Raw genomic sequence first — 25,019 nt, 5'->3', positions numbered from 1 at the left:
ACCCCTGTCTAGTACCTTTCTCTATTGTGAAAACCTCCGACAAACCTCCATTAACAATAAGTTGTGCTGTTTGTTTTTGATATATTACCTTAAGAGCTTGTAATATGTTTTCACCAAAATTCATTTCTTCCATTACTCTTAGCATAAAATGCCAATTCAGTTGGTCAAATGCTTTTTCAGCATCTAAAAATATGAGCCCTGCAGGAACTTGGTTGTTCTTATCTAAGTATTCTAATAAATTAATAATTTGTCTAACATTGTTTTTCATATACCTTCCTGTTATAAACCCTGATTGATCTTTATGCACAAGATGATGCACCACCCTCATAAGCCTATTTACCAAAATTTTTACAAATATCTTATAATCCACGTTTAAAAGAGATATAGGCCTATAATTTTTTGGTAAAGTAAGATCTTGATCCTCCTTTGGAATCAATGATATAAAAGCACTACGCCATGAAGGAGGAATCTCTAAACCCTGTAAGATACCATTAAAAAGATCATTTAATGGTTGGATCATCTCCTCCATTAAGGCTTTATAATAAACAGCTGTTAACCCATCCGTACCCGGTGCTTTCCCTAATTTCAATTGTTGAATTGCTGAGGCAATTTCCTCCTTAGTAATTAAACCATTAATTTCATATTTCTGATCCTCAGTCAGTTTAGGAAAACTTGCCTCAGCTAAATATTTATTTATATCTAACAGTTGTACATTAGTAGATTTGTATAGGTTTTGATAATAATCCAAAAAAGATTTTTTAATTAATTCCTTCTGAGAAACTAGTTTACCCTTATAATTTATTTTCTCTATTATTCTCTGTCTCTGTTTCTTTCTTAATTGATAAGCCAACCATCTCCCCGGCTTATTAGCATTACAAAATGTATTTTGTTTCATAAATAATAAATTGGTTGCAGCTTGATCTGCTATCAACATATTAAATTGTGACCTTAATAACTTTACAGATTCTTTAGTACTTTCATCAGAAGGATTTAGAATCAAAGCCCTTTCTTTTAGTTTAATTTCATCTTCAAGTTCTCTACGTTTCTGAATCTGATTTCGCTTATAAAAATTATTCATTTTTATCAAAACACCGCGCATAAATGCTTTACCTGCATCCCATACCATTGACATTGAAGTCCCCTTGTACATATTCAAAGCAAAATAGTCCTTTAAACACTCCTTTAGTTTTTGAACATTCTTCTCTTGTCTAAACAAATTTTCATTAACTCTCCAGGATCTTCTTTCCTCTTTCTCTTGAATCAACTCCATCCAAACTGGACTATGATCCGTCAGTGATCTAGGAAAAATCTTTACATTCTTTACTTTATTATACAAATCCGTGGTAATCAAGAAAAAGTCAATTCTTGAAAAAGATTGGTGTCTGTCAGAAAAAAAAGTAAAGTCTCTCTCCTCTTGATTACGTTCCCGCCAATAGTCCCTTAATTCCCAGTCTTCTTTCATATCAAAAAAGGCTTTAGGTAGCCTTGCTTGTTTAAGAAAAGGAGAGGAACCTTTCTTATCCCTTTGTGTGTCTAAGACACCATTCCAATCACCCATTAATACCACTGATCTATAATCAAGCAAAGTTATTTTTTGGTGTAACTGTTTATAAAATTGTTCCTGTTGTTGATTTGGAGCATAAAGTCCAACTATAAGTACTTTCTTACCATAAATACCAAGTTCAATCATCACATATCTCCCCTGGGGATCTGATTCTACCAGACAAGCTGGCAGGTTTTGTTTGACATATATAACAACTCCCCCTTTCTTCCCAGGTGCAGGAGATATAAAATGAGATCCCAAACGAGCATTAACTAAATATTTCTGATCTTTAAGTAGAATATGAGTTTCCTGTAAACAAATAACATCATTGGTATGTTGCTTCAAATAATAAAAGATTTTTTTCCGTTTCTGAGGAGAATTCAATCCATTAACATTCCAGGTCAAAAACTTTGCCATCTCCCTTGGCACGCAGCCTGGAGAAGACACCATCAAACTCTGACAGAGCTGCGTGTGTTGCATAACTCTTGGGTCTTGCTCCTCCCACCGGCGGTGATGCACTTCCAGGAGAATTCTCTTTGGGCTCTTTTTTACGTTGCTCTTTCTCTTTACGCTTATAGGCTGCACGAGTCATCCTCTGCTCTTTAGCCTCTGTTTGGCGTTGCTTTGCCACTTCTATCATCCCTGCGGAAACCAAATCTAGTGCCTCAGATTGCTGCTCAGGTTCCTTACCACTCAAAGATTTCCGACCAGATGAAGTTGAGCCTGCACTCAGGACCGAAGTATAGAAATCTCTAGCTTTGTCAACTGTGTTCAATCTGTAACGTGTCCCAGCATGGCTCAAAACGATACCCATCGGAATTTCCCATCTGAATGGCATCGATCTAGCTTTAAGCTCATTGGTTAAAAAAGCAAAGTCTTTCCTACTTCTTAAAATTTTAGATGGGATTTCCTTTAGAATGATGACATCTTGGGCGGCAATCTGAAATCTTTTGTTGTAAAAAGCTTGTATAATCTCATTCCGCAGGGACTTCTTTGTAAAGTAAATCACCACATCTCTGGGCAAATTCTTCTGCTTAGCAATCCAGGAGTTGAGTCTATAAATTTTTTCCACTTCTCTCTGTAATTCTCCTTTATCCATATCCAAAGCCAGCGCCAGATCACTAAGAACCACCTCCATCAAATCTTGATTCATATCTTCCTTGAGGCCTCTAATCCTCAGAGCATACTCCATCTGTCTGTACTGAAACATCAAAATATCTTCTTGTGAGGAGTCCACCTTCCTTTCCACGTCTTGAATTTTGTCATCTAAAGAGTCAACTTTGTCTTCCACTTCCTCAAGCCTTGCATCGAGCTTAACCACCACAGTAGCCAAACCTGAAACAGCTGCCAGTATATCTTGTCGTAATTCATTATTATTTTCTTGCAATTTAGACTTTATCCCCGTTATCTCTTCTTTGAGATCAGATTTAATTTCTGATTTAATCTGTGAAACAAATTGAGTCATTTCCTCTCTCATTTGAACTACAATCTCTCCCATTATGCCTCTAACCTCTTGTACTGAAAGTCCAGGTAGAGGAGGGGAGGGTGGTGGCTGAGCCGGTGGTGCATGTTTAGATTGTTGTTGTAGCTGTGCAGTGGAAGTTATAGGAGAAGAAATAACCTTGGGTATTGAGGAAGGCTGCTGCCTCTTTGAAGCCATTTTAAAAAGCACAATTGTCACTTCCCTTTCCCCTCCAGCCAAAAAGGGAGGAGGAAAAAAAGAAAAAAAGAATTTTTAAAAAGAGACAAACTATAATCATTAAAAGTCCAAAATAAATCCCAAGAATAAGTAGTAAAAGAGCAAACAATTCAAAAGAAAAAATTCTAAGCCAAAAGCAAAAGCAAAAGCAAAAAACAGTCCTTAAAAAGGGAAAGTAAAACAAAAGAGAAAGGAAAAAAAAACTCCGACACTTTCAAAACGCCATCTTAAGTCCTTTCACTAGTATAACAAAGAAAAGGAGGAAAAATATAAAAATCAAAAGATAAAAAAAATAAACACCTAAAATATAACAAAAAATCCTTTAAACTGCTCCGTCCGTTTAAAAATTACTCACCAAAATGCTGTAAACACGGAGATAGAAGCGGCGGTTTCTTTTGCTTCCTAGGAAGCAAAAACAGCTGGGAGGCGGAGATCAGCAAGAGCTCCGAGGGAACACTCCTTTCACCCCCTCTAGAAATAAATCCAGAGGGGGTTCAGGGGTTCTACCTCTACTCTTGCGTTCTCTATCCCTTCCCTTTGCCCGGGAAGGGATTTCCGAGCCGCGGGCCAGCTGATGCGCGCTGCGCTCCGCGGCTCTGACACTTCCCCAGCTGGACGGCTAAAAGCTAGCCGCCATCGCCGTCGCCTCCCACCGGAAGCTCGAAAAGTGCAAACATTTTGCCGCTCGTATCGTCACTAAATAAGTCCTAATATAGGCTCTTAGAAGTATCCGGTCGGATTCGGAGTTACTAGCCCTCCAGTGTCGCTCTAAATGTCTCTTCTGACGCTTCATCTCCCGTAGCTCCTCGGTAAACCAAGGTGCCCTCCGGGATCCACAATCACGGAGAGGTCGCAAAGGCGCAATCCGGTCTAACGCCCCTTATGCCGCCTTATTCCAAGCAGCGATCAAGGACTCAGCCGGTTCGTGGAGGAGGGAATCAGGAAAACCCCCAAGCGCTATTTGGAACCCCTCCGGGTCCATTAAACGCCTGGGGCGGAACCACCTAATCGGTTCCGCCTCCCTGCAGTGGGGGAATAGGACCGAGAAATCTAACCTCAACAGGAAGCGATCCGACCATGACAAGGGAGAAGTAACTATACCCCTTAAATCGAAATCACGTCTCCACTGCCCCGAGAGGAATACCAAGTTGAGCGTGTGTCCTCCCCTATGGGTCGGACCCTGAATTATCTGGGTCAGGTCCGTGGTTGTCATGGAAGCCATGAACTCCTGAGCCACACCAGAGGATTCGCCGAGTGACGGCAAATTGAAATCCCCCAGCACCATAAGCCTGGGGAATTCCACCGCCAACCTGGCTACCCCATCCAGCAGCTCAGGCATGGCTGTTGTCACATAGCTGGGAGACAGGTATGTCAACAACAAGCCCAACTGAACCCTTGAATCCAACCTCAAGAGAAGGGACTCACACCCAACAACCTCTGGGGCTGGGATCCTGCGAGGTCTCAGGGATTCTCGGACAAGAATCGCCACTCCCCCACCCCTTCCCTGGAGTCGCGGTTGGTGCATTATCTGAAACCCATCTGGGCACATCTCTGAGAGAGGAACACCTCCCTCTTGGCCCAGCCAGGTCTCAGTAATACATGCCAGGTCGGCCTCCTCATCCAGTATCAAATCCCGGATGAGGGGGGCTTTATTAATAACTGACCTGGCATTAAGAAGCAGCAACCTGAGGCCAGAGTCCTGAACACCCCCCTCTCCAGGTTTTGGAGAAGAGTCCAAGGGGTCGGAACAGGTAATCGCTCTAATGCAGCGAGTCCTTGTTCCCTGAAGATGGCCCACCCCTTGGCTCCCGCCATATCTACCTCTCCCTACGATAACCGGGATGTTCCAGCCCACGTCCACTCCCGAAAACTCCCCACCCACCCCGCAGGTCTCCCTCCCACCATCCCCCCCTCCCGGCAGGCCACATCTCACATTTAAATCGAGCCGGGAAGTACATCCGCCTCCCCCTCCACTTCTGTTTACACACTCAGCAGAGGGGGCACCAGTTCTTGTTCCCAGCTCCATCACTCACACCCATACACACCCTAATACAATGAACTAAAAAAGGTTAAAAAACAATCATACAATCAGCATACACTAGCTAAAAGATTCTGAGAATCAAGGTCCAAGAGTCACAAAGGGCCAGCCCCCCTCCCCGCAGCAGCGGCAGCAATGACAACAGGATGGTGCCAGCCAGGCCCCCCGTGGTGCGTGGCGGCCCCATTGGTCTCGCAAGGCCGGACCGACGAACATGGCCACACGATGAAGGGGTGTAGCCCGCCGGAGGCCACGGGGAAAGAAGGGCCTAGTGTTTCTCCTCCTCTACACTCGTCCTCTGCCGGCGGCGGTTCTCCCGCAAGGTTCCAGCTGGGCGGTGCCGATGCGGCAATGGCGACTGGCTGGCTCTGTCTCCGGGGGTCTCCTTTCCGCTGGTCTTCCAGCTCCAGGGTTGCCAACTCACTGGCAACAACAGTCATAATTAAGCCTGCCGGCCACTCCAGGTGAGCAACTCGCAACAGTCAAATTAACATCCTCCTCCCCGGATGCGGAGAGCGTCAATGGCAGCCACAGGCGCCACCAGAGGGCGACCTTGTGCGCCGAAGACGGACACGGGCCGTTTCCTCCGAGGCCTCGCTCGACGGTTGTCCTTCTGCTCCCAGGTTCCGAAAAGAAGATGTGGCAAGGAAGGTTGTAAAGAAAAGAAAACTGTGGCAAGAAAGGTTGTAAAATGTGGCACTTAATGACTGTCTCACTTAGCAATGGAAATTGGGCAATCAATTGTGGTCGTAAGTCTAGGAGCACTTGTGGTGAGCTAATGGTATTTTGATTGGGGATGTGACTGTATGTATTCAGTATGCAAATGATGTCACATTCTTGGGTGAAAACCTGGATGATTTACAGTGGAGGTTCTGATGATGAACAAGTATTTGTTGTTAGTTAGTTGTGAAGTCGTGTCCTACCCATCGCGACCCCATGGATAATATTCCTCCAGGCCTTCCTGTCCTCTACCATCTTCTGGAATTAATTTAAGCTCACACCTACTGCTTCAGTGACTCCATCCAGCCACCTCATTCATTCTCTGTCGTCCCCTTCTTCTATTGCCCTTAATCTTTCCCAGCATTAGCCTCTTCTCCAGTGAGTCCTTCCTTCTCATTCAGTTCATATACTCATGAACAATGGGTGAATATTAATATATAGAATGGTGAATATTAATATATAGAATTTGAGTGGAAAATATAGCAAAGACACTACAATTGATTAGATTGGAATGCAGGTAAACTTTGACTTAATGACCCTTTGAACTTGATGGATTTTTAAAAAGCTGCTTACCCCCATCCTTGAAGTTAAAACTGCCACAATAACCCCCCCCTCCATTTGATCACATAGCAGGCGCTTGGCCACCAATTTGCATTTTCAATGGTTGCAGCATTCCACAGTCTCATTTCGCGATATTTTTTTCTGTCTTCTGGCAAATAAAGGCAAAAAATATCTATTGGATATGCTGAATTCACTTAACAACCACATGGTTCACTTAACAACCATATCATTCACTTCATGACCTCAGTGACTCACTTTATGGCCATTCTAAAAACAGTCCTAAGATTGAGTCCAGTCACGTAGTGTCTTGATTTACGACTGCAACAATTTAAGACTGAAATTCCAGGCTCGATCATGGTCATAAGTAAAGGACTACCTGTACTTTATTAGCAGTACTTTATTATTAACTAACATTGCATTATTCCTATCTGTTGAAAAAATTATATTTTATTTATTCACTATTTCAAAATCTTCTTTCCCCTCATACATACTTTGTATGTAGTGCAGTTTGTTCAGGTAAATGGATTAGGCATTCCAATTTCTCTTCTTTCATACCAAATCTTAGTGGATATTATCATGGCTCTTTAAATCGGCTTTTCAACCGGTGGTACGCGTACCACTTGTGGTACATTAATGAGTGGCAGGTGGTACGCAGCCCTGCCTAGCCAAGTGCAGTGGGGGAGGGAAAGAGCCAGCACAGGCAAGGACTTACAATGAGATAGCCCTCTGGAGCTGCAAAGACCTCAGGCTCACTTATGGCTCACCCTCCCTCATGAGAAAGGAGGAGGGGGGTGGAGACAGGAGAGGTTATAAAAGGAGGCAGTTTGGGCAGGAGAGGGAGAGAGAAAAAAAGCAGCAGCCTTGGGAGGAGGCAGAGTCAGCTGCACTGAAGGAGGGGGAGGGGAAGGGGGGAGAGGAGATCAAGCAGGCTGGCCATGAGCTGATCTGCAACTGCTGTGGCAGCCACCTGTGCTGGCAGCAGCAAACAGGCAAGAAATGCAGCCGGGGAGGGGTCGCCCTCCAAGAGGAATGAAAAAAGTCAGCAATGGCTGGAGGTGAGGCACAGAGAAGGGAAGGAGATGGAGAGTGGATGTGCTTTTGTGACTTTGAAGTTCTGGGATTTGTGCAATGAGGGCTTTGTATTCTTAAGGAGTGTTTGGCAATTTCTATTTGGCTGATGGCTGGTGTTAGCTTCTATTGCTGTGCTGTTAGCTGTAAGTTTTGCTGCAAGGGATTTTGAAGTGTTTTTCTCCTGAATGGATTTTGCCTATAGCATTCCTTTACTTATGAATGGAGCCATTTGGGGAGGTTGCCTTAGCTGGCAGCCAGTATTTACATTTTCTTTTCTTCCTTAAGTGCCGGCTGCGCTCCTTACTTTCCTTTCTAGCCAGTAGCTAATTCTTAAAGGGGAATGTGCTTTTTTTAAGCTAGTTCACTCAGCAGCTGATCTTTTATGTCTCTGGAGACCTTTCCTTGTTTGATCAATATATGGAAGAGGGAAAATATGGGAGGGGGGTTCAAATTCTTCCTTCAGAAGGAGATGGGAATGAGAAAAAGGGAGGCAGGGAAGGGAGGAAGGAAAGGAAGTCCCGCCTTAGCACTTGGCCACCAGCAGCTCTGCCATTGACTTTGCTTGTCAAAAGGTTGCAGAAGGGGATCACATGACCCTGAAACACTGTGACCATTATAAATATGAATCAGTTGCCAAGCATCCAAATATAAATCACATGATCCTGGGCATGCTGCAATGGTCATAAGTGTGAAAAATGGTCATAAGTCATTTCAGTGCAATTGCAACTTTGAACAGGTTTGGGTTTTTTTGGTCATCAAGTTTTTGACACCTTGCTAGGTGGTACTTGAATACTGCCATATCCTAAAAGTGGTACAATCGGTAAAAAGATTGAAAAACCCTGCTTTAAATAATGCAAGTAGATGCACATAGATTTCTTATCCAGCCCTTAACTGTTGGGATGTCTGTTAATTCTATTTTGAATACATACAGAATTACAGAGAATATATTCATCTACTTTCTGTTGCTAAAGTAACCTGAATTTGTAACATTTCAGGTTTGCCTTATTTAATAATTTAGGGCAGTGATGGCGAACCTATGGCACGCGTGCCAGAGGCGGCACTCAGATCCCTCTCTGTGGGCACACCTGCCACCACCGCCATCTCGCGCAGGTCCATTAGGCCACCGCTAGTGCCCAGAGTGGCAGCCCCACCCAGCACAAAGGAGGTGAAGCAGCTGGCTAGCAAGCTCGAGTAGAGGTGGTAGAGCGTGCCCCCATGCACTTGCTGGCCTCTGTGTGCACGGGGGCTGATGGTGTCAGGCAGCAGCCGCCCTGGCCTCGCCTTGCCCCGCAGCAATGGCATTCGCGCCCTACCCCGTTTCACCCTGCAGGACGAGCCTCCTGCCCACCGCCCCACCCACCAGAGACCCCCCTGGATCTCCCCCAATCCTGCCCAGACCCCACAGGCATCCCCCTATGAGCAACATCAAGGTGGCCACACCCACCCCAGCCACACCCACCCCTGCTGGTGCGGCCCTGGCACTTTGCGATAAATAAGTGAGGTTTGGGTTGCAGTTTGGACACTCAGTCTCTAAAAGGTTCGTTATCACTGATTTAGGAGATGTGATGGCTCAGCAGCTAAAGATGCTGAGCTTGTCAGCCGGAAAGCTGATAGCCCAGATTCAAGACCCAAGCAGTGCATGATGGGGTGAGCTCCTGTTACTTGCTTCAGCTCCTGCCCATTTAACAGTTTGAAAGTATGTAAAAGCAAGTAGATAAATAGGTGCCATTTTGGTGCGAAGGCAACAGTGTATAATCGTATAGTCACACTGGCACATGACCACAGAAATGTCTTCTAACACTGTTGGCTCCCTTGGCTAGGAAATGGAGATGAGCCCAGCCCCCTAGAATCAGACAGGACTGGAAAGGGGAAACCTTTACTTTTATCTTTTTTAAAATAATATAATTTTGATTAACCATTTTTTTTCCTATTTGTGAACTTTAAGACAATTTGTTGGATTCTGAAGCTTGTTTATCAGAAAGTTAAAAGCAGCTTTCCAAGATCAGCTAAATCTAGCTCAACATTTCATTTCTACACTCAGCAATAGATGCTTCATTAACTGTGCATCTCCTGCTCCTGTTCCCATATCACTAGTATGAAAAAGATGTATGGGTGGGTGGATGGATAGATAGATAGATAGATAGATAGATAGATAGATAGATAGATAGATCTTATATGCACACTCACCCACCCACACATTTTCTATTGTATTTGATGACATTTGTTATGTTTTTGTGTTTCTGCAGGAACAGTACAAACAAACATTCCCAGCACAATTCAAGAAACAGCACGAGTCATCCAAGAACCTGAAGAAGGTTATCACAGCATTATCAAGTCCAAAGCCAACCAGTTCATCACCAGCTCATCAAAAACACACCTCTTTAGAAAACAACCATTCGAATCCTTTCTTGACCAATGCACTTTTAGGTAATCATCAACCTAATGGAGTAATTCAGAGCGTCATTCAAGAGGCTCCTCTAGCACTTACCACCAAATCCAAATCTCAACCCAAGGTCAACGAAAACATATCTACTTCCAGCAATGTAACCTTTTCCTCACCGGTCAATTTAACCACATGTGGGAAAAAGACACCAAGCAACCGGACACCTATTATGTCTTCTACCTCTCCTGTATTACCTGGCCCAGCAAAGGAAAAGGCAGTCAGCAATAATACAGTAACAGCAGTAAAAACACAACATAGTCATTCTTCTGCAAAATCATTAGTTGAACAATTCAGAGGAACAGATTCAGATGTTCTAAGCAGTAAAGATTCTGAAGATTCAAATGATGACGACGAAGATGACGAGGATGATGATGATGATGAAGACGAGGATGATGAAGATGAAGATTCTGATGATAGTCAATCAGGTTTATTTACTTTAAAGAACCTGTGTAAAATGCATGCTTGCCTCTTTCTAAAACACACATTTCTGTGCTGCAAGTGTCTTGAATTTATGCTGAGGCTTTTAGTTCTATAATGGTTTCTGTATGAAATGCTGATATTTGAGATAAGAACTATAGAGATGAACCAACCCTAATGCAGCAAAATTCCTAATTAATTTAAACTAGTAATGTTGGGACTGCTGCCACGCTGTTATTGCAATTGCTCTTAGATCACAGTAGGCCAGCAACACTTCAGATGTTGTTGAATTATAGCTCCCAACATATTTCTCTGTTGGCTAAACTTCCTAGCGATATTGAGAATTGCAGAGCAGCAAAATCTGGAGTGTCACAGGTTGTACATTCCACTGCCAATTTTTTTTTTCTTGCAGGAGGGTGACAGTAATTATGAGATAACTATTTGATCTGGTCACACAATGAAGAAGAAACATTGAGTTAGGGAGATTTGTTTCTCGAATAAAGATTTGCTAAAGGAGGGAGAGGAGAGGAGTAGCTGTGATGGCCTAGTTTAACTATTTTAGGCACAAGTCTCTAAAGATTCCTGGAAATGAGCTAGTTGGATTCAGAAAGAGATTGTGTGTGTGTATATGTTTACATGTGTAAAATATACATATATACACATACATATACACATGGGTACAACAAAAGCTGTGCTGCTTATTTGCACGATAGTTATAATCAATGCATACCTAAATACCTATTGGGTACATGCTTACTGAGGTAAGGTTTAAATACTTGTTAAATCATGTAGCTACTGGATGGTTCTTCATGAAGAAACTGTCAACCTTCTGAGTAAATGTAGGCTAGAAATCAGCATTGATGAGAACTATGATGTTCTGTTCAAGTTCAGCTTCAGAATTAGTATCAGTGTCTACAAGAGGTTTTGTACACTGTTAAAACTTAAACAGACCTGCATCCTCTCTTTATGAATTACAAAGTGAAGAGTAGCCAATCAGTAGTTCTGGTGATGAAAAGAAAGCATCTGCTTTGGACTACTTTTTGGGGATCGTATTTGATAGACTCAACCTATAATCCATGGGCTGCATTTTTCTTGTGAGAGCATGAACAGTAGATGTGCAACATTAAATCAGGGAACTTTATGGGTTCCCAATGCAGAGGTGGTTTTTCTCTTACTTCATCTAGCACCGCCAGGGGGTGGACTCAGCAATTGTTGTCTGCAGTACAATATTTGGATTTCTTGGGTCCTGCTTATTTTTTTTTTTCTCCATATTCTAGTGAATGCTGGGATGAGGGTTCATTTGTTTTAAGTAATTCATGGTTCTCTCTATTTTCTCAAAGAATCTGATAGTAATTCAGAAGGGTCTGACACTGAAGGGTCTGATGAGGAGGAGGAAGAAGATGATAAAGATCCAGATGAGTCAGAATCTGATACCGAGGGAGAAAAATCTACAATTAAATTGAACAAAACCCCTTCTTCCACTAAAAGCTCTTCTAGTAGTCTTGCCACTTGTTCGACACCACTTAATCTCCAAGTAGCAAAGACTCCCAGTTCTGCTCCAGCTGCGTTATGCCCTGAGTCCCCATCACCGGTATTTGTAGGAACACCATCATCTGGACTTGCTTCAGGCACTCATTGTGGTATAGCATTTATTTATTATTTCTAAAAGACCTACAGTATTGTATGATCTTTGGTTAAAGTCAAAAAGGTATTGTACCTGATCAGTTTTCAAATCTGGCTTTTTTAATAATATTTTTTGACTTTAAGATTTTTCTATGTGCCTGGGTTGGGGAACAGCTCTTTCTGGGAAACTGGTAGTCTTCTTGATATTGTTGGAATATAATTTTCAGTATTCTGACTGAGTGGGATACTGGGGGCTTTAACATATGGAGGGCTTTACTGAACAGCAAAGAGTGACTTGCACTACATTATTTCTACATAAAAACTGCCTTACATAAATTGTGGCTTTCAAGGAAAAACAGCAGAATTATCCTCTGGTATTACTAGTCCAGAAGGTGATGAAGAGAGAATGAGTATTTCATAAGGGTATTAGAGCCTGAAATTTACACATTTGCCAAGGACCCTGGCTCTATCACAAAACCTGGTCAAGAAGACCCATCAGCTGAATTAGACTAAGTTAGTTGTATATTATACATAATCTATTCAGAATCATATTTTTTCCAAAATTTATAAGACCCGTAGATGAGATATATCAAAAATATGTAAATTCTATTGACTCAGGATAAAATAGGTGCGTAATAGATTAAAAAACATATCTTTATGTCTGTTTATATGTTACTGGTTTCAACAAGACCTAGGGATATGTAATGTTGAAAACAGTTGTGTTCAGCTGCTCATACTGTCAAGGAACCTTGTTCCTGATCTGATAAAAATACAAGTCTGCTGTTTCCATTTATAGGTATTAAAAATTATAGTTTTCATTTTTAATAAAATTTAAAAACTTAATGGAAGTTTCATCCTGCCTTCTAGCTAGCTAAATGCCCAGATATTTCTCTTATATCCAGGTTTCAACTACATGTACAGTTAGTCTATAACTGTGACCAGGATTTTTATAGCTTAACAAAGCAGTTGCTAAATGAAATTGTCCTTAATTTTACAACCTTTTTTGCCATGATTGTTAAGTGAATCACTGCAGTTGTTATGTGAATCACGCAGTTAAGCCAATCCAGCTTCCCCCACTGACTGGGAAGGTTGCAAATGGCAATCATGTGACCCAGGCACTGCAATTATAGTAAATATATGCTGGTTGTCAAGCACCTGAATTTTGATCACGTGACCATGCTGTGACAGTTGTAAGGATGGGGACTGGATATAAGTCATCATTTTTAGTGCCGTTGTAACTTTAAACAGTTGCTAAGCAAATGATTGTAAATCAAGGACTACTTCTAATCCCATTCCTTACCATTTGTCAGCAAATAACTTTTAGCATAGAATAATATTACTGCATGCTGTATAAATCTTTCAACTAGTAATGCTACTTCTATAACTTTGCAAAGGAGATTTTTTTTTTTTTAATGGTGGGTAAAATTGTTGGTTTATTTTTAGGTAAAAAATAAAATGGAAAGCCTGCCAGACTCAATATGAATTGCATGAATTGTGGCATATAAGAAAAAGATTAGAACAAAGGTGTATTTAACTTAGTGTTCTGTGGTTGATTAGAAGATGCTTCTAGGAAGCCCACAATCAGTAATTCCCAGCGACATGGAGTTAACAGGCTTAAAGTTTTTACTAATGGGGATAATCTAGTCCTAGTATCCATTTATAACCTTATTCTCCAGGAATTGTCTAATCCTCTTTTAAAGCCATCCAAATTGGTGGACCTCACAAAGGAATCTGTCATACCAAGTTAGATTACCGATCATTTTGGCTAAGATTTATATACAGCTTTCCATGATTTCAGAAATTGTTTTCTCCCAGCCATACTTAAGAGATGCAGGAAATTGAGCCAGGGACCTTTGGCATGCAGAGCTGGCATTCTATCACTAAAATGAGGACTTAGGCCATATCTGCTTGCAAAAAGATATTTAAATAATTTTGCACCATATTTTTTTCTAGTGAGTATCCAATTTAGTAATTAATTGACAAAGCCTACTGCTAGGAGTGAAAAATTGATGCAGAGATCTATCAGAAGCAGAAAAAAAGTTGTTAAAAGCCTGAGGACTAGGCCTTTGAAATATTCATTTTTCGTGAAACTAAGTTGAATACATTACTTCATGATACAGCAGCAGTGCAAATTTGAATTAGTTCTGGAGTTCTCGTGGATTGACACATTATTGGGAGATAATGTCCCTCTCTTCCGTTCAGCTGAATTATACGGTTTAATATTGTAATCAGTAAATCAGTAAATTTGTACTCCTATTGATTTTATAGGATATGAGAAATGCTGGCAAATGAAAATGATCAGCTTCTAATTTCTGTTTGTCAACTACTTTTAATTTCTGTATGTTTCATTATAAATTGACATTTTGAATTCTATTTAAGGTTCTTCAAAAAGGCGACGAGTCACAGATGAAAGAGAATTGCGCATTCCTCTGGAATATGGGTATGTACAATAAATTTGAAAATAAATCTTTGCAGCCTTTATTTGTTGTGTGCTTTTACCGTTCTGATAGGGAATGATTTTAAGATGTCGCTCTGAGTTTAGGCTTGATGGAAGAGGAATAAAATATTGATTTATGCTATATCTTGTTAGATTTTTTTTATCTTGAAAATGTAAGTGTTATAATTATCAATCCTGAAGACAGAATACTCATATTTGGCTCATATTTACAATCTAATATTAAACAGGAGGCACTTGTGGAAGAGAATGTATGGGTGGGACATTATTTAGCTTCATTTGAACCTTGGATCTCTCTCCTCTCAGTATCAGTTTGCTAGTTATCCAAGGCTACATTCACTTTTGGAAATCGGAATAGAAGGAAATGATTTAAAACTGCTTAGGGGTCCGTTTGAAGGGAGATGGAGGCCTGGAGGCCTACCTCCTCTATTCATATTCTCCTTTACTCTGCCTCATAGAGAGAACATAAAGTTTTAATAGGTAATAACCTCTGAGGCTCTTTATTAAACTAAATCCAAAACATAGAATAATGTTTGGGATGTGTTGTGGAGAAATAAATCTGCTTGTAGGTAACTGAAGAGCAATGCATTTCATAGGAAACCTTAAAGTTTCTTATACAGATAGTCCTTGTAAACTTACGGCCATTTGTTTAGTGATGGTTTGAAGTCATGACAGTGCTGAAAAGTAAATTATAGCCTATTCTTGAACATATGACCATTGTACCAGGCCCACGGTCATGCGACTGCAATTTGGGTGCTTGAAAACAGGCTCATATTTGCAACAGTTGCATCATGTTGCAGTTACATGATCACAATTTGCAACCTTCCCAGCTGGCTTGCAACCAGCAAAGTCAATAGAGGAAGCCATATTTGCTTAACAACTGCATGATTCACGTAGCAACCATGCAGTTTCAGTTAACAACTGCAGTAAAATGATCATAAAATTGGGTCAAGTCACTCAATGACTTGCTTAGTGAAAACATTGCTTAGTGACTGAAATTCTGGTCCTAATTTTGGTCATAGGTCAAGAACTACATTGAACTCTTTCTCTATATTTTTCTGAACAGATATGCCATATTTGAAATATGTCCAGGCAATCAAAATACAGAATAATAGAATTGGAAGGGACCTTGAAGGTCATCTAGTCCAGATTGTCAAAATATATTAATCCTGCTGGAGAGTAAAACATCCTCAGTTTTTTACATTTCCGTTTTTCAGACACCCTAAACTAGTTTGCATTGCTAAGTGTCTTTGCATCATACTTCTTCCAGTCAATGTACTCCAAACCGTGTTTTCTTCTTGCTTCATATGGGGAATTCAGGTTAGATCTTGGTTCAGGATCAGTTTGTAATAGCCCATCTTTCTATATAGATTCCAAGTGCAATCGCAATAGCACTTAGACTTATATATCACTTTGCAGTGCTTTACAGCCCTCTCTAAGCCATTTATAGAGTCAGCATATTGCCCCCAACAGTCTGCATCGTCATTTTACTGAGCTCGGAAAGATGGAAGGTTGAGTCAAACCTTCAGCTGGTCAGTACCAAATTCTAGGCTATGGGGAGAGTCAGCCTGCAATACTGCATTCTAACCACTGCATCACCACAGCTCATCATCAGATCATCATCAAGCCCAGTCCTTCTTTACCTTGAAAGTTAATTTTACCCTATTGCTAAGATTTCAGATGCATGTTTTTCAGTATAGGTTTAATTTTTTGTATATGATATTTTGTCAAAATGTCAATTACAAATAGGACTTGGAAAATTTTAAAGGACCTTCATTATTTCATATGAAAATTGTGTTTGCTTTATTTGTTTGTTTGTTTGTGTATGTATGTATGTATTTATACTATTAGGTTTATATTCCACCATTCCTCTAGACATTCAAGGTACTACACATAGTACCCTTTCCTCCCATTTTGCCTTGCTACAATCCTGTGGCCCAAAGTAATCCATTGAACTTAAGGGTGTACTTCAATTTGAGTCTCCACAGTCCCACTCCAACACCTTCATGACTTTTCTTTCTTCTAGCCCAGTACCAGTTATTTCTGACTCCATCTCTTCTCAACCACATCCATGTTTATGAAGAAGTAAATTTTCTACCTTCTAAAAAGACCTATTTCCAAATAAGTATGTGGACAATTCCTTTCCTAGTTTGTCTCTTAACACAGAACTATAATTATTTGCAGATGGCAAAGGGAAACAAGAATAAGGAATATTGGTGGCCGCCTTCAGGGAGAAGTAGCATATTATGCACCATGTGGAAAGAAGTTAAGGCAGTACCCAGAAGTTGTAAAGGTATATTTTAAACATTGTGCTTTGGGTATTTATTTAGCATGCACATTTGTGTTTAAGTGAATTTTTTTTTCTTCCTATAAAGTTCTTTTATACAAAATGGCCTGCAATGTGGATGCTAATGATCCTTAACCTGTCTCTGAATTCACCTACTGTAAAGTCATAGTCCCCTGCTAGAATATGCACAGTATTTGAATTCTCTAATATTAGCTATACATCAAAGCTGGGTTGTGATGACTTAAAACCTGAAGTGGAAAAATATGTGATTTTTTCAGTATCTCAGCAGAAATGGAATAATGGATATCTCAAGGGACAATTTCAGCTTCAGTGCAAAAATAGGAGTGGGTGACTTCTATGAAGCCAGAGATGGATTGCAGGTATCCGCTTTTTAAAAAAGTAAAGTCTTTGATCCGAGGAATAGTATCATAAATCTAAGTGAAATATATATATACATATACATATATACATATGTATATGTGTGTGTGTCTATATATACACACATACACACACACATATATACACATTCACACATATACATATACATACACACTACTCTCGGGAGTATTGCTATTGGTAGTTGTTCATTCTTAGAGCAGTACTTGTGATGTTATTGTCGAGATGGTGAGTGAACTGAGCACATGGTCAAGGAAAGTGCTAAAAAACCTTTACAATTTCATGTTTTGACTTTGCTAAGCTATTCAGTGTCTTGTTGAACTCAATTTAGTATTGTTCAAATTGCAGTCAATACCATTATCCGATAATATTAGTCTGTAATGCTCAGTATGTTCCGCTGTCCTAAACATAGGTGGGTGGGTGAGCAGGTTAGGAAACCCTCCATAAAAATCCTACTTAAAATGTGTATGTAGGGCATCTGTAGCCTTAGACTATTGGGTTTCATCAATAGACACCACTATTCCATCTATTATAACACCAGTGTTGGTATATACCTTTCAACATTTGTGGAAGCTTTGTGTCTGTGTTAGACGAGTGGCAATTACATATGGTTAATATTTGTGTCTCTGATATTCTTTTCTTAGTTATTTAGTAACCTGTGTGATGTTAATTCAAATATGAAAGACAGATGTGTTTGTTGCATGCATGAGAAACTGGGCAAAGCATAGGCAAGTAAGTTGAAAAGGCAGTCAGGGACACTATGGTGGAGAGTATTTTCTAAAATCATTTTACCAATAATACACCATGCTCAGTTATAGATAACTAAATGCAGTCTAATCCTGTGCAGGTTTATGTAGGAGCAACTCCTAATGAGGTCAATGAGATTTATTTTTAAATATATCAATATACATAGTTGTAAGTGTTTACAAAGTGATTTCTTTCTTGGTTTATTTCATGTCTGGTTTTTTGGGGGGGGGATTTTTACCCAGAAAACTTTGCTTATCCTTAATATTCCTTGCCTTAGTATCCTTCTTCATATTACATCATATGCTATCTGATATATTCCTATGTAATAAGTAGCATTCCTCCTCTTTGATTTTAATGTACAATCTTTTCTTCCTCAGTATGTGTAATAGCTACAAATCAGATATTTGCAGATATTTGCCATATGCTCCAAAAATGCTTTCCAAAACTTCTGGAACTATTCTATATAGCTATTGCAGCATGTATCTAGAAGCCTACAAAAAGAGGGTATTTACGAGGAAAAAAATCATAGCATGTAGAGCCACATAGATAAGAAAATGGTTCTGCTTGAATATTTTATCCAGTAGGTGAAGAAAAATGGAGGCTTATGGTCAGGGCTTTTTTTGTCATAGAACGCTCAGAATGGAGTTCTGGTACCTTTTTTGGATGGAATCTTGTAGGGTAGGCAAGACGGATTATATGACATATGTGAGTTCCGGCACCTTTTTTTTTTTTTTTTTTACAAAAAAAGCACTGCTTATGGTTATTCCTATGAAAGTTTATTCATGTAAAAAGATGTCAATAATGCAGGTCATTAATAGAGATAATGGATCGAAACAAAAAAAAGATTCGTATTCATTCCCGTGAAAAGTTCTGGCAGTTTCAAAACCGGAAAGTCAGGGAAAAGGGCAAGTTAAACTTCCTTTTTCCCTTTTATTTTCATTTTTGAAAAAAACATTTCTATCTTTTTATTTTTTTGCAACGAGGTGCATGCACACATGTAAGCATGTTCCAATTAAATAAGAAAAAAAGTATAATTACTTCCTTTGCTTCTTAAAGGACTAGAATGGATTGTTTTGATCTTGAGTTATTTTTAATGATAATGGTTTTAGATTATTTTATTGAAATAAAATAAAAATATTTGCAGTACTATACAGATGAAACTCTAATGGCTATTTCCTCCCATTAGCAAATCCTGTGAGAATTATAGACTTTTGATGGAGTGTTTTCAGAATCTTTATCAAGCTATAATTCCCAGGATTATTGGAGAAAGCCATTCTATTAATATGATCAGGTTCTTAGAATAATGGATTCCTCTCAGAGATTAAGTACACTATGGTATAGTGAGCAATTAACAGAATCTTTAGTGAAGTTATAGACCCTGTCTCAGAAGTACAGTTCTTAATGTAACCTGGAAAAACCCATAACAAATGGAAATGGTGTAATGATAAATGACAATTAAGACAGTTTGATATATACAATTTTGACCTTACGACCGTTTCTCTCGGATTTCTTACTCGCATATTATGTTGCATAGATCAGGGCTTTTCAACCTTTTCACTCATTGTACCACTTTTAGGATATGGCAATATCCGAGTATCACCAGTCGCCTAGCAAGATGTCAAAAACTTGATGACCAAAAAAAAAGGGGGGGGAGGAAGTGATGAAATATAGGTAGTCCTTGACTTACAACAGTTCACCAAGGTAGTCTTTGACTTACAACTGTTCGAAATTACAAGGCACTGAAAAAAGTGCCCCCCAAGCCACAGCCAAGCAAGACACCTGCCTGCCCACCCTGTCCGAGGTTTTCATTTTTGTGAGCATTTCTGTTGATTGGTAGCGGGGGTGGGGTTTTTATTCCCCCCATCTGCTGGGTGGTTGCAGCAGGTTTTGGACACTTCAAACTTCACTGTGTGGGACACTGTGACCATCATAAATATGAATCAGTTGCCAAGCATCTGAATGTAAATCACAAGACCCTGGAGATGCTGCAACGTTCCAGCTGATCGGCGCTTCTTCTGGGCTCAGCAGAAGCGCAAGGATCAGCACCGAGCTCCAGCTGGAGCCTGGCGCTGATCCTGATGCTTCCACTGAGCCCTGACAATCCCAAAGAAGCGCTGGTCCTGATGCTCCCGCTGAGCCCTGACAGCCCTGCAGCTCCAGCCATCTCTCGCTCAGGCTTGTGCATTGCTGCCACCGGTTCAGCTCATTCTCTTCCCACACTACCACTTTTCTAGAATGGTTATTATTGGTAGAAATATTTACATTGTTGGAAAAAAGCCATGTAACTCCATTGAAATGCCATTATTATGCTGATATTAAACACTGGAATAATTGTAGAGAATTTAGATTTCTTGCCAGGCTTAACTGTCCGTTATAGAACTTCTAACTGTCACTTCCTTTATCCAGTTCTTGATATAGTATGTCTTTGATTTGATATAGTCAATTTGAGTAAATTTCTAGTTAAGCAAACCAAATAAACCATTTGATTGTGCTGAATGTTAGTTTTAAATTCACTTTTGCCTTCATTTTGGGTGTTAGCAAAACACCTTTAAGAAATTTGAAGGATAGAAGCATTTTTATGTTATAGTCTGGAGCTTATGTAAGCTACAGAGAAAATAAGGTGAGTAACTGTTCATTGATAGGATTTTTTAAATTGCAGTATGTGTGCTTGAGATAAATACAATTTACAACAAGTATGAATTTGAAAATTCAGAATAGCACCTTTGGTATTATGTTTGCATAAATAATGCTTTTTGAATGCATTTTTGTATATGTCTGTAAGAGTCTTACTGCTGTAAGCTCTAAATTTATTGTAATTTTACAATGTCTTCTATAATCTGGTTCTGTTCTGATATAGTCAGTTGTTATATTCATCATCCCAATTTAGCATGCCACTGATCATATTCTAGCTGAATATAATAGGAGTTGTAGTTCTAAGCATTAGAGACAATGGATAGGGGAAGACTGTTTTCTTTATACCAATTAAACTAAGCCATTCTTAAAACACATCTGTAAGCACTTGATTATTTGCTTTCAGTTTTATGCAAGCTGTACTTATTTTTAAGTTTCATTCAATAATTAATTTAATCAATCTTAGGGCACCCTAACTTATTTAATAATACGGGAAAAAAGTATTGTCAGATCACTGATCTATCTAGGCCATGATTTCTGAGGTAGAAGCATGCCAGGTTTTCAGGCAGAAGTCTTTCCAGCCCTCTGTGGCATCCAGGGATTCTACATTTTCTATGTAGAGCTTGTGGTCTGATACTGAGCTATTAAGACCTGTTGATAAATGTGTGTTTTAATTGAAATATTTGGGTACTATTTTATGAACAGGCCCACATATATTAATCCAGTAAAAGATCTTTATGAAAACAGAATCTTTCCCATTCGTATACACATTGTTACACCTATAGAAATCTTGGTGAATTATTTGTGTGTATTTGATGCAGATGGGGTTAGAATTCAAGTCTAATATAGTTAACTTTCTAATTTGTATAGCAAAGGTATCTAAATTCTTGTTAGACTCTTATATGAAAACAGATTGTGCTCATTGTCCCATAAGTCAGTAGTCTATTTTAAAAGAGAGAAAGAGAGAGAGAGAGAGGGAGGAAGGAAGAGGGAGGGAGGGAGGGAGGGAGGGAGGGAGAGAGAGAGAGAGAGAGAGAGAGAGAGAGAGAGAGAGAGAGAGAGAGAGAGAGAGAGAGAGAGAGAGAGAGAGAGAGAGAGACTGAAAGCTTGGAATTCAGAGTTATCTTTCCATTCTTGTAAAGGACTATGATCCAAAGGAGATTCCCTTGCTCTATTGCTTTCCAACTTTCTGGAGTAGTTTTCAGAGTATGTGGGGAATATGTGTAAAAATCTTCTCACCTGCCAAAGAATATTTCATGACCAGACTTCCATTCACAAATTCTGAATTGAGCAATACATATATAGCAGGATGCTGCATTTCCATGTGCAGAGATAATTAGAAGAGCATTTATTACTTGAGTCTTGACATGTAGTTTGAAGTGTTACAAATAAGATACATATTGACCAACTGATTGATAACTAGGCTTGAGGAAACAAAGATAAAAACAATTCAGAAGATACTAGATTACATTATAATATCTGATTTGGTAAAGATAGTACAAGACTCCTGTTGGACAAATTAAGTGGAAGATACTCCTAAAATTGAAATGAATGGTACGAAGCCAAGCTCCCATTTCTGCAAGTCAAAAAATGTTTTAAAACTATAGAGCATTGCAAAATAGTTACAATGGATAATTCAATAAATATTCTAATCACAAGCAGCTTTCAGAAAAATCAGGTGCATAATTAGATATATTAGGGTCATTTATTTATTTACAATTGATTCCTGCCTCATCTTTTTTTCTGGCAAGTACTCAAGTCTCAAATATATTTATAGTCATTTAAAAGTAATCTCATCAAGTTTAGGGAATTGAGCACTAAGGCTACAATCCTAAGCAACCTTACTGTTGGGACTTACTTGCAACTGTCGGAGTAATTATAGATTTGTATTAACAAACTCTTCTTTTAGTATTTTGTTTCTCTTAGGCAACTTGTAATTTTCATAATTATGTGACCACTTTTTCAAGAAAAAAGTCATTCTTCATATTTTCCTTTTCATCACATTTAGCCAGCATGTTGGCTAATTCCATTTTGCTGGCAGTATACCAGAACCCACATGGCTGTCAAATAGAGCAGTTTATCAGAATTTTGGAAGATCCAGATTTTAAGAAATTCTTGATTCTGTATTCACTGGAGTTTCATCAGTTTATAGGTTTGGTTTCTAAAAGGAAATAGAAAGTCTTATCACCCCTCAGTACAGGTACATGTTGTCTTTGGGTGTATATGGAAGGGCAATCATGTTTTAGTTCTTTATTGTGAAATAAATAGAAAGAAAAGAGACCAAGACAGCTGTGGACTGTGCATAGTTGGTATTCTTCAATCTTTGCTGAAAGGACAAATTCTAGTCCATTTACTATTACTTCATTAATTTGCTAATTGAGTCACTCCAAGCTTGCAGTGCTAATACTTACAGATATAGACATATGCTTTGATGCATATATATATTTATTTCAATTTTGTTTTCCATTTTGTTTATAATTACTTTCTGTGAAATATATTAATTACAAGGGGATGCAGTGGTGTCTGCTGAAAGGAGAGGAAGTCCTTCCCCGCATCAGAGCAATGGAAGGTCGTAGGGGCCGGCCACCAAATCCTGACAGACAGCGTAGTAAGGAGGAATCAAAAATGAGACGTCGCAAAGGTCGGCCGCCAAATGTTGGTAGCACTGAATTCCTTGACAATACAGATGCTAAACTCTTAAGAAAGTTACAAGCCCAAGGTAAGGATTTTATTATTGATTTTATTATTATTTTCTACCTGTCTAAAATTTCTGTATAAAAAATGAGGCTATGGTGCCTTCCTTGAATAGTTCTCATCAGTGGTGGGATTCAAATACCTGAATAACCGGTTCTCTGCATGGATGCCACTTCCAGAAGTCCGTTCTGAGCTATGGAGGCCTCCCAGGTCCAGACAGCCCACCGGAAGTGTATGGATGCCACTTCTGGAAGTCCGTTCCGAGCTTGGGAGGCCTCCGAAGCTCAGAACAGACTTCTGGAAGTGGCGTCTGCAACATTTCCGGTAGGCCTTTCTGGGCCTGGGAGGTCTCCCCGGCTCAGAACGGACTTCCAGAAGTGGCGTCCACACACTTCTGGTGGGCCATTCTGGGGCTAGAAGGCCTCCCTGGCTCAGAACGGACTTCCAGAAGTGGTGTCCAAGCATTTCTGGCAGTCCGTTCTGGGCCTTGCGAAAAAGGGCTAGGACATCAGCTGGTTTGCCGAAGTAAACAAAAAATTAACTACCGGTTCTACCAAACCAATGCAAACTGGCTGAATCCCACCACTGGTTCTCATCCATATTTCTGCTGTTTGTGCGTTTGTAGATATGTCTCATAATGTAATCAGCACTGCAGAGCTTGGTTACGTATTTAACACTTAGGGGAGAAGAATAATTATCCAGGCATGTGCCAATGGCCTGATTCCATAACTTGGCACCTATGTTATAGTTTCAAAGGCCATATGGGTAAAAATCCTCTGCCTCTAATTCTAGACTTGTGGTTTATTTTGTTTTCGTAAGGTAGCTTGTCTTGCCACTGAATTTTGCTGTGGGAAAATAATAGATTCAAACTATTACATAGCAAGAGAGAATTCTACTAAGTGTAGTTTCAAATTACATTGGAAATAATAGTTGCACATCATTCTGCATTTCTCAAACCTTAACTCAAATTATTGTGTTCATTTCTGGGAATCACCCTCTAAGATTCAGAGAAAACATGAGTATGATCAAGGGACGAGAAACTAAGCCCTATGAAGGGAGATGGAAGGAACTGGATATGTTTAACTTTGAAAATGTTATAAAATGATACAATAGTATTTTTCAATTACCTGAGATGATGTCACGGAGTCAAAAATCAGGATTTGCTCTCTTTGATTCCAGACAGCAGGTTCAGAATAATGGATGGCAGAGTGACAGGAAGGAAAATTTCATTTTTGTCAAGGATAACCAAGCCGAATTGTAACCTGTTGACTTGCAAGTCAAAAAAATAATTGTTCCAGTGATCTTCCAGAAATTGAGTGACAATCCATATTATTTTAATATATATTTTTAATTACCCAAGGGAGAAAAAAGAAAAGAAGTGATGGTTTGACATACATCTGCAGTTTCACACTTTTCCTGGAGTATTAACAAAACAAAAAATATTTGTATGAAATCATATTAAGGATTTCCTCAGCGCTGAGTTGCCCATTTTCGTTTGTTTTTGTCTCTCCATTGTCCAACTATCCTTGTGTCAATAAGCAATCTTTAGTATACTCTAAGCGTTTCCCCTTTGTGTTCCAGAAATTGCTAGACAAGCAGCACAAATCAAGCTTTTGAGAAAAATTCAGAAGCAAGAGCAGGCCCGAGCTGCTAAGGAAGCAAAAAAACAGCAAGGTCAGTATTACACATCTTCT

General features: G+C 39.6%; 1 protein-coding gene across 23 annotated transcripts in view; it reads left to right on the top strand.

The window, feature by feature from the left end:
- BAZ2B (bromodomain adjacent to zinc finger domain 2B) overlaps positions 1-25,019 on the top strand; it is a 260,570-nt gene that overhangs the window by 187,038 nt on the left and 48,513 nt on the right. For 16 of the 23 annotated variants that reach the window (XM_039328386.1, XM_039328383.1, XM_039328396.1 and 13 more), the window contains 7 exons: positions 9,879-10,500; positions 11,833-12,132; positions 14,495-14,555; positions 16,755-16,863; positions 17,136-17,237; positions 23,140-23,350; positions 24,907-24,999. In XM_039328386.1, the coding sequence (XP_039184320.1) occupies positions 9,879-10,500; positions 11,833-12,132; positions 14,495-14,555; positions 16,755-16,863; positions 17,136-17,237; positions 23,140-23,350; positions 24,907-24,999 (1,498 nt within the window). The remainder of the gene's footprint in view (positions 1-9,878; positions 10,501-11,832; positions 12,133-14,494; positions 14,556-16,754; positions 16,864-17,135; positions 17,238-23,139; positions 23,351-24,906; positions 25,000-25,019) is intronic. The other 7 variants (XM_039328389.1, XM_039328400.1, XM_039328402.1 and 4 more) reach the window with 1 other exon arrangement.

This window comes from Crotalus tigris, unplaced genomic scaffold, assembly GCF_016545835.1.
Source record: "Crotalus tigris isolate CLP2741 ecotype Arizona unplaced genomic scaffold, ASM1654583v1 scf7180000024376.1991246, whole genome shotgun sequence".
Classification (NCBI taxonomy): Eukaryota; Metazoa; Chordata; class Lepidosauria; order Squamata; family Viperidae; genus Crotalus; species Crotalus tigris.
This window is presented reverse-complemented; position numbering and strand designations above follow the sequence as displayed.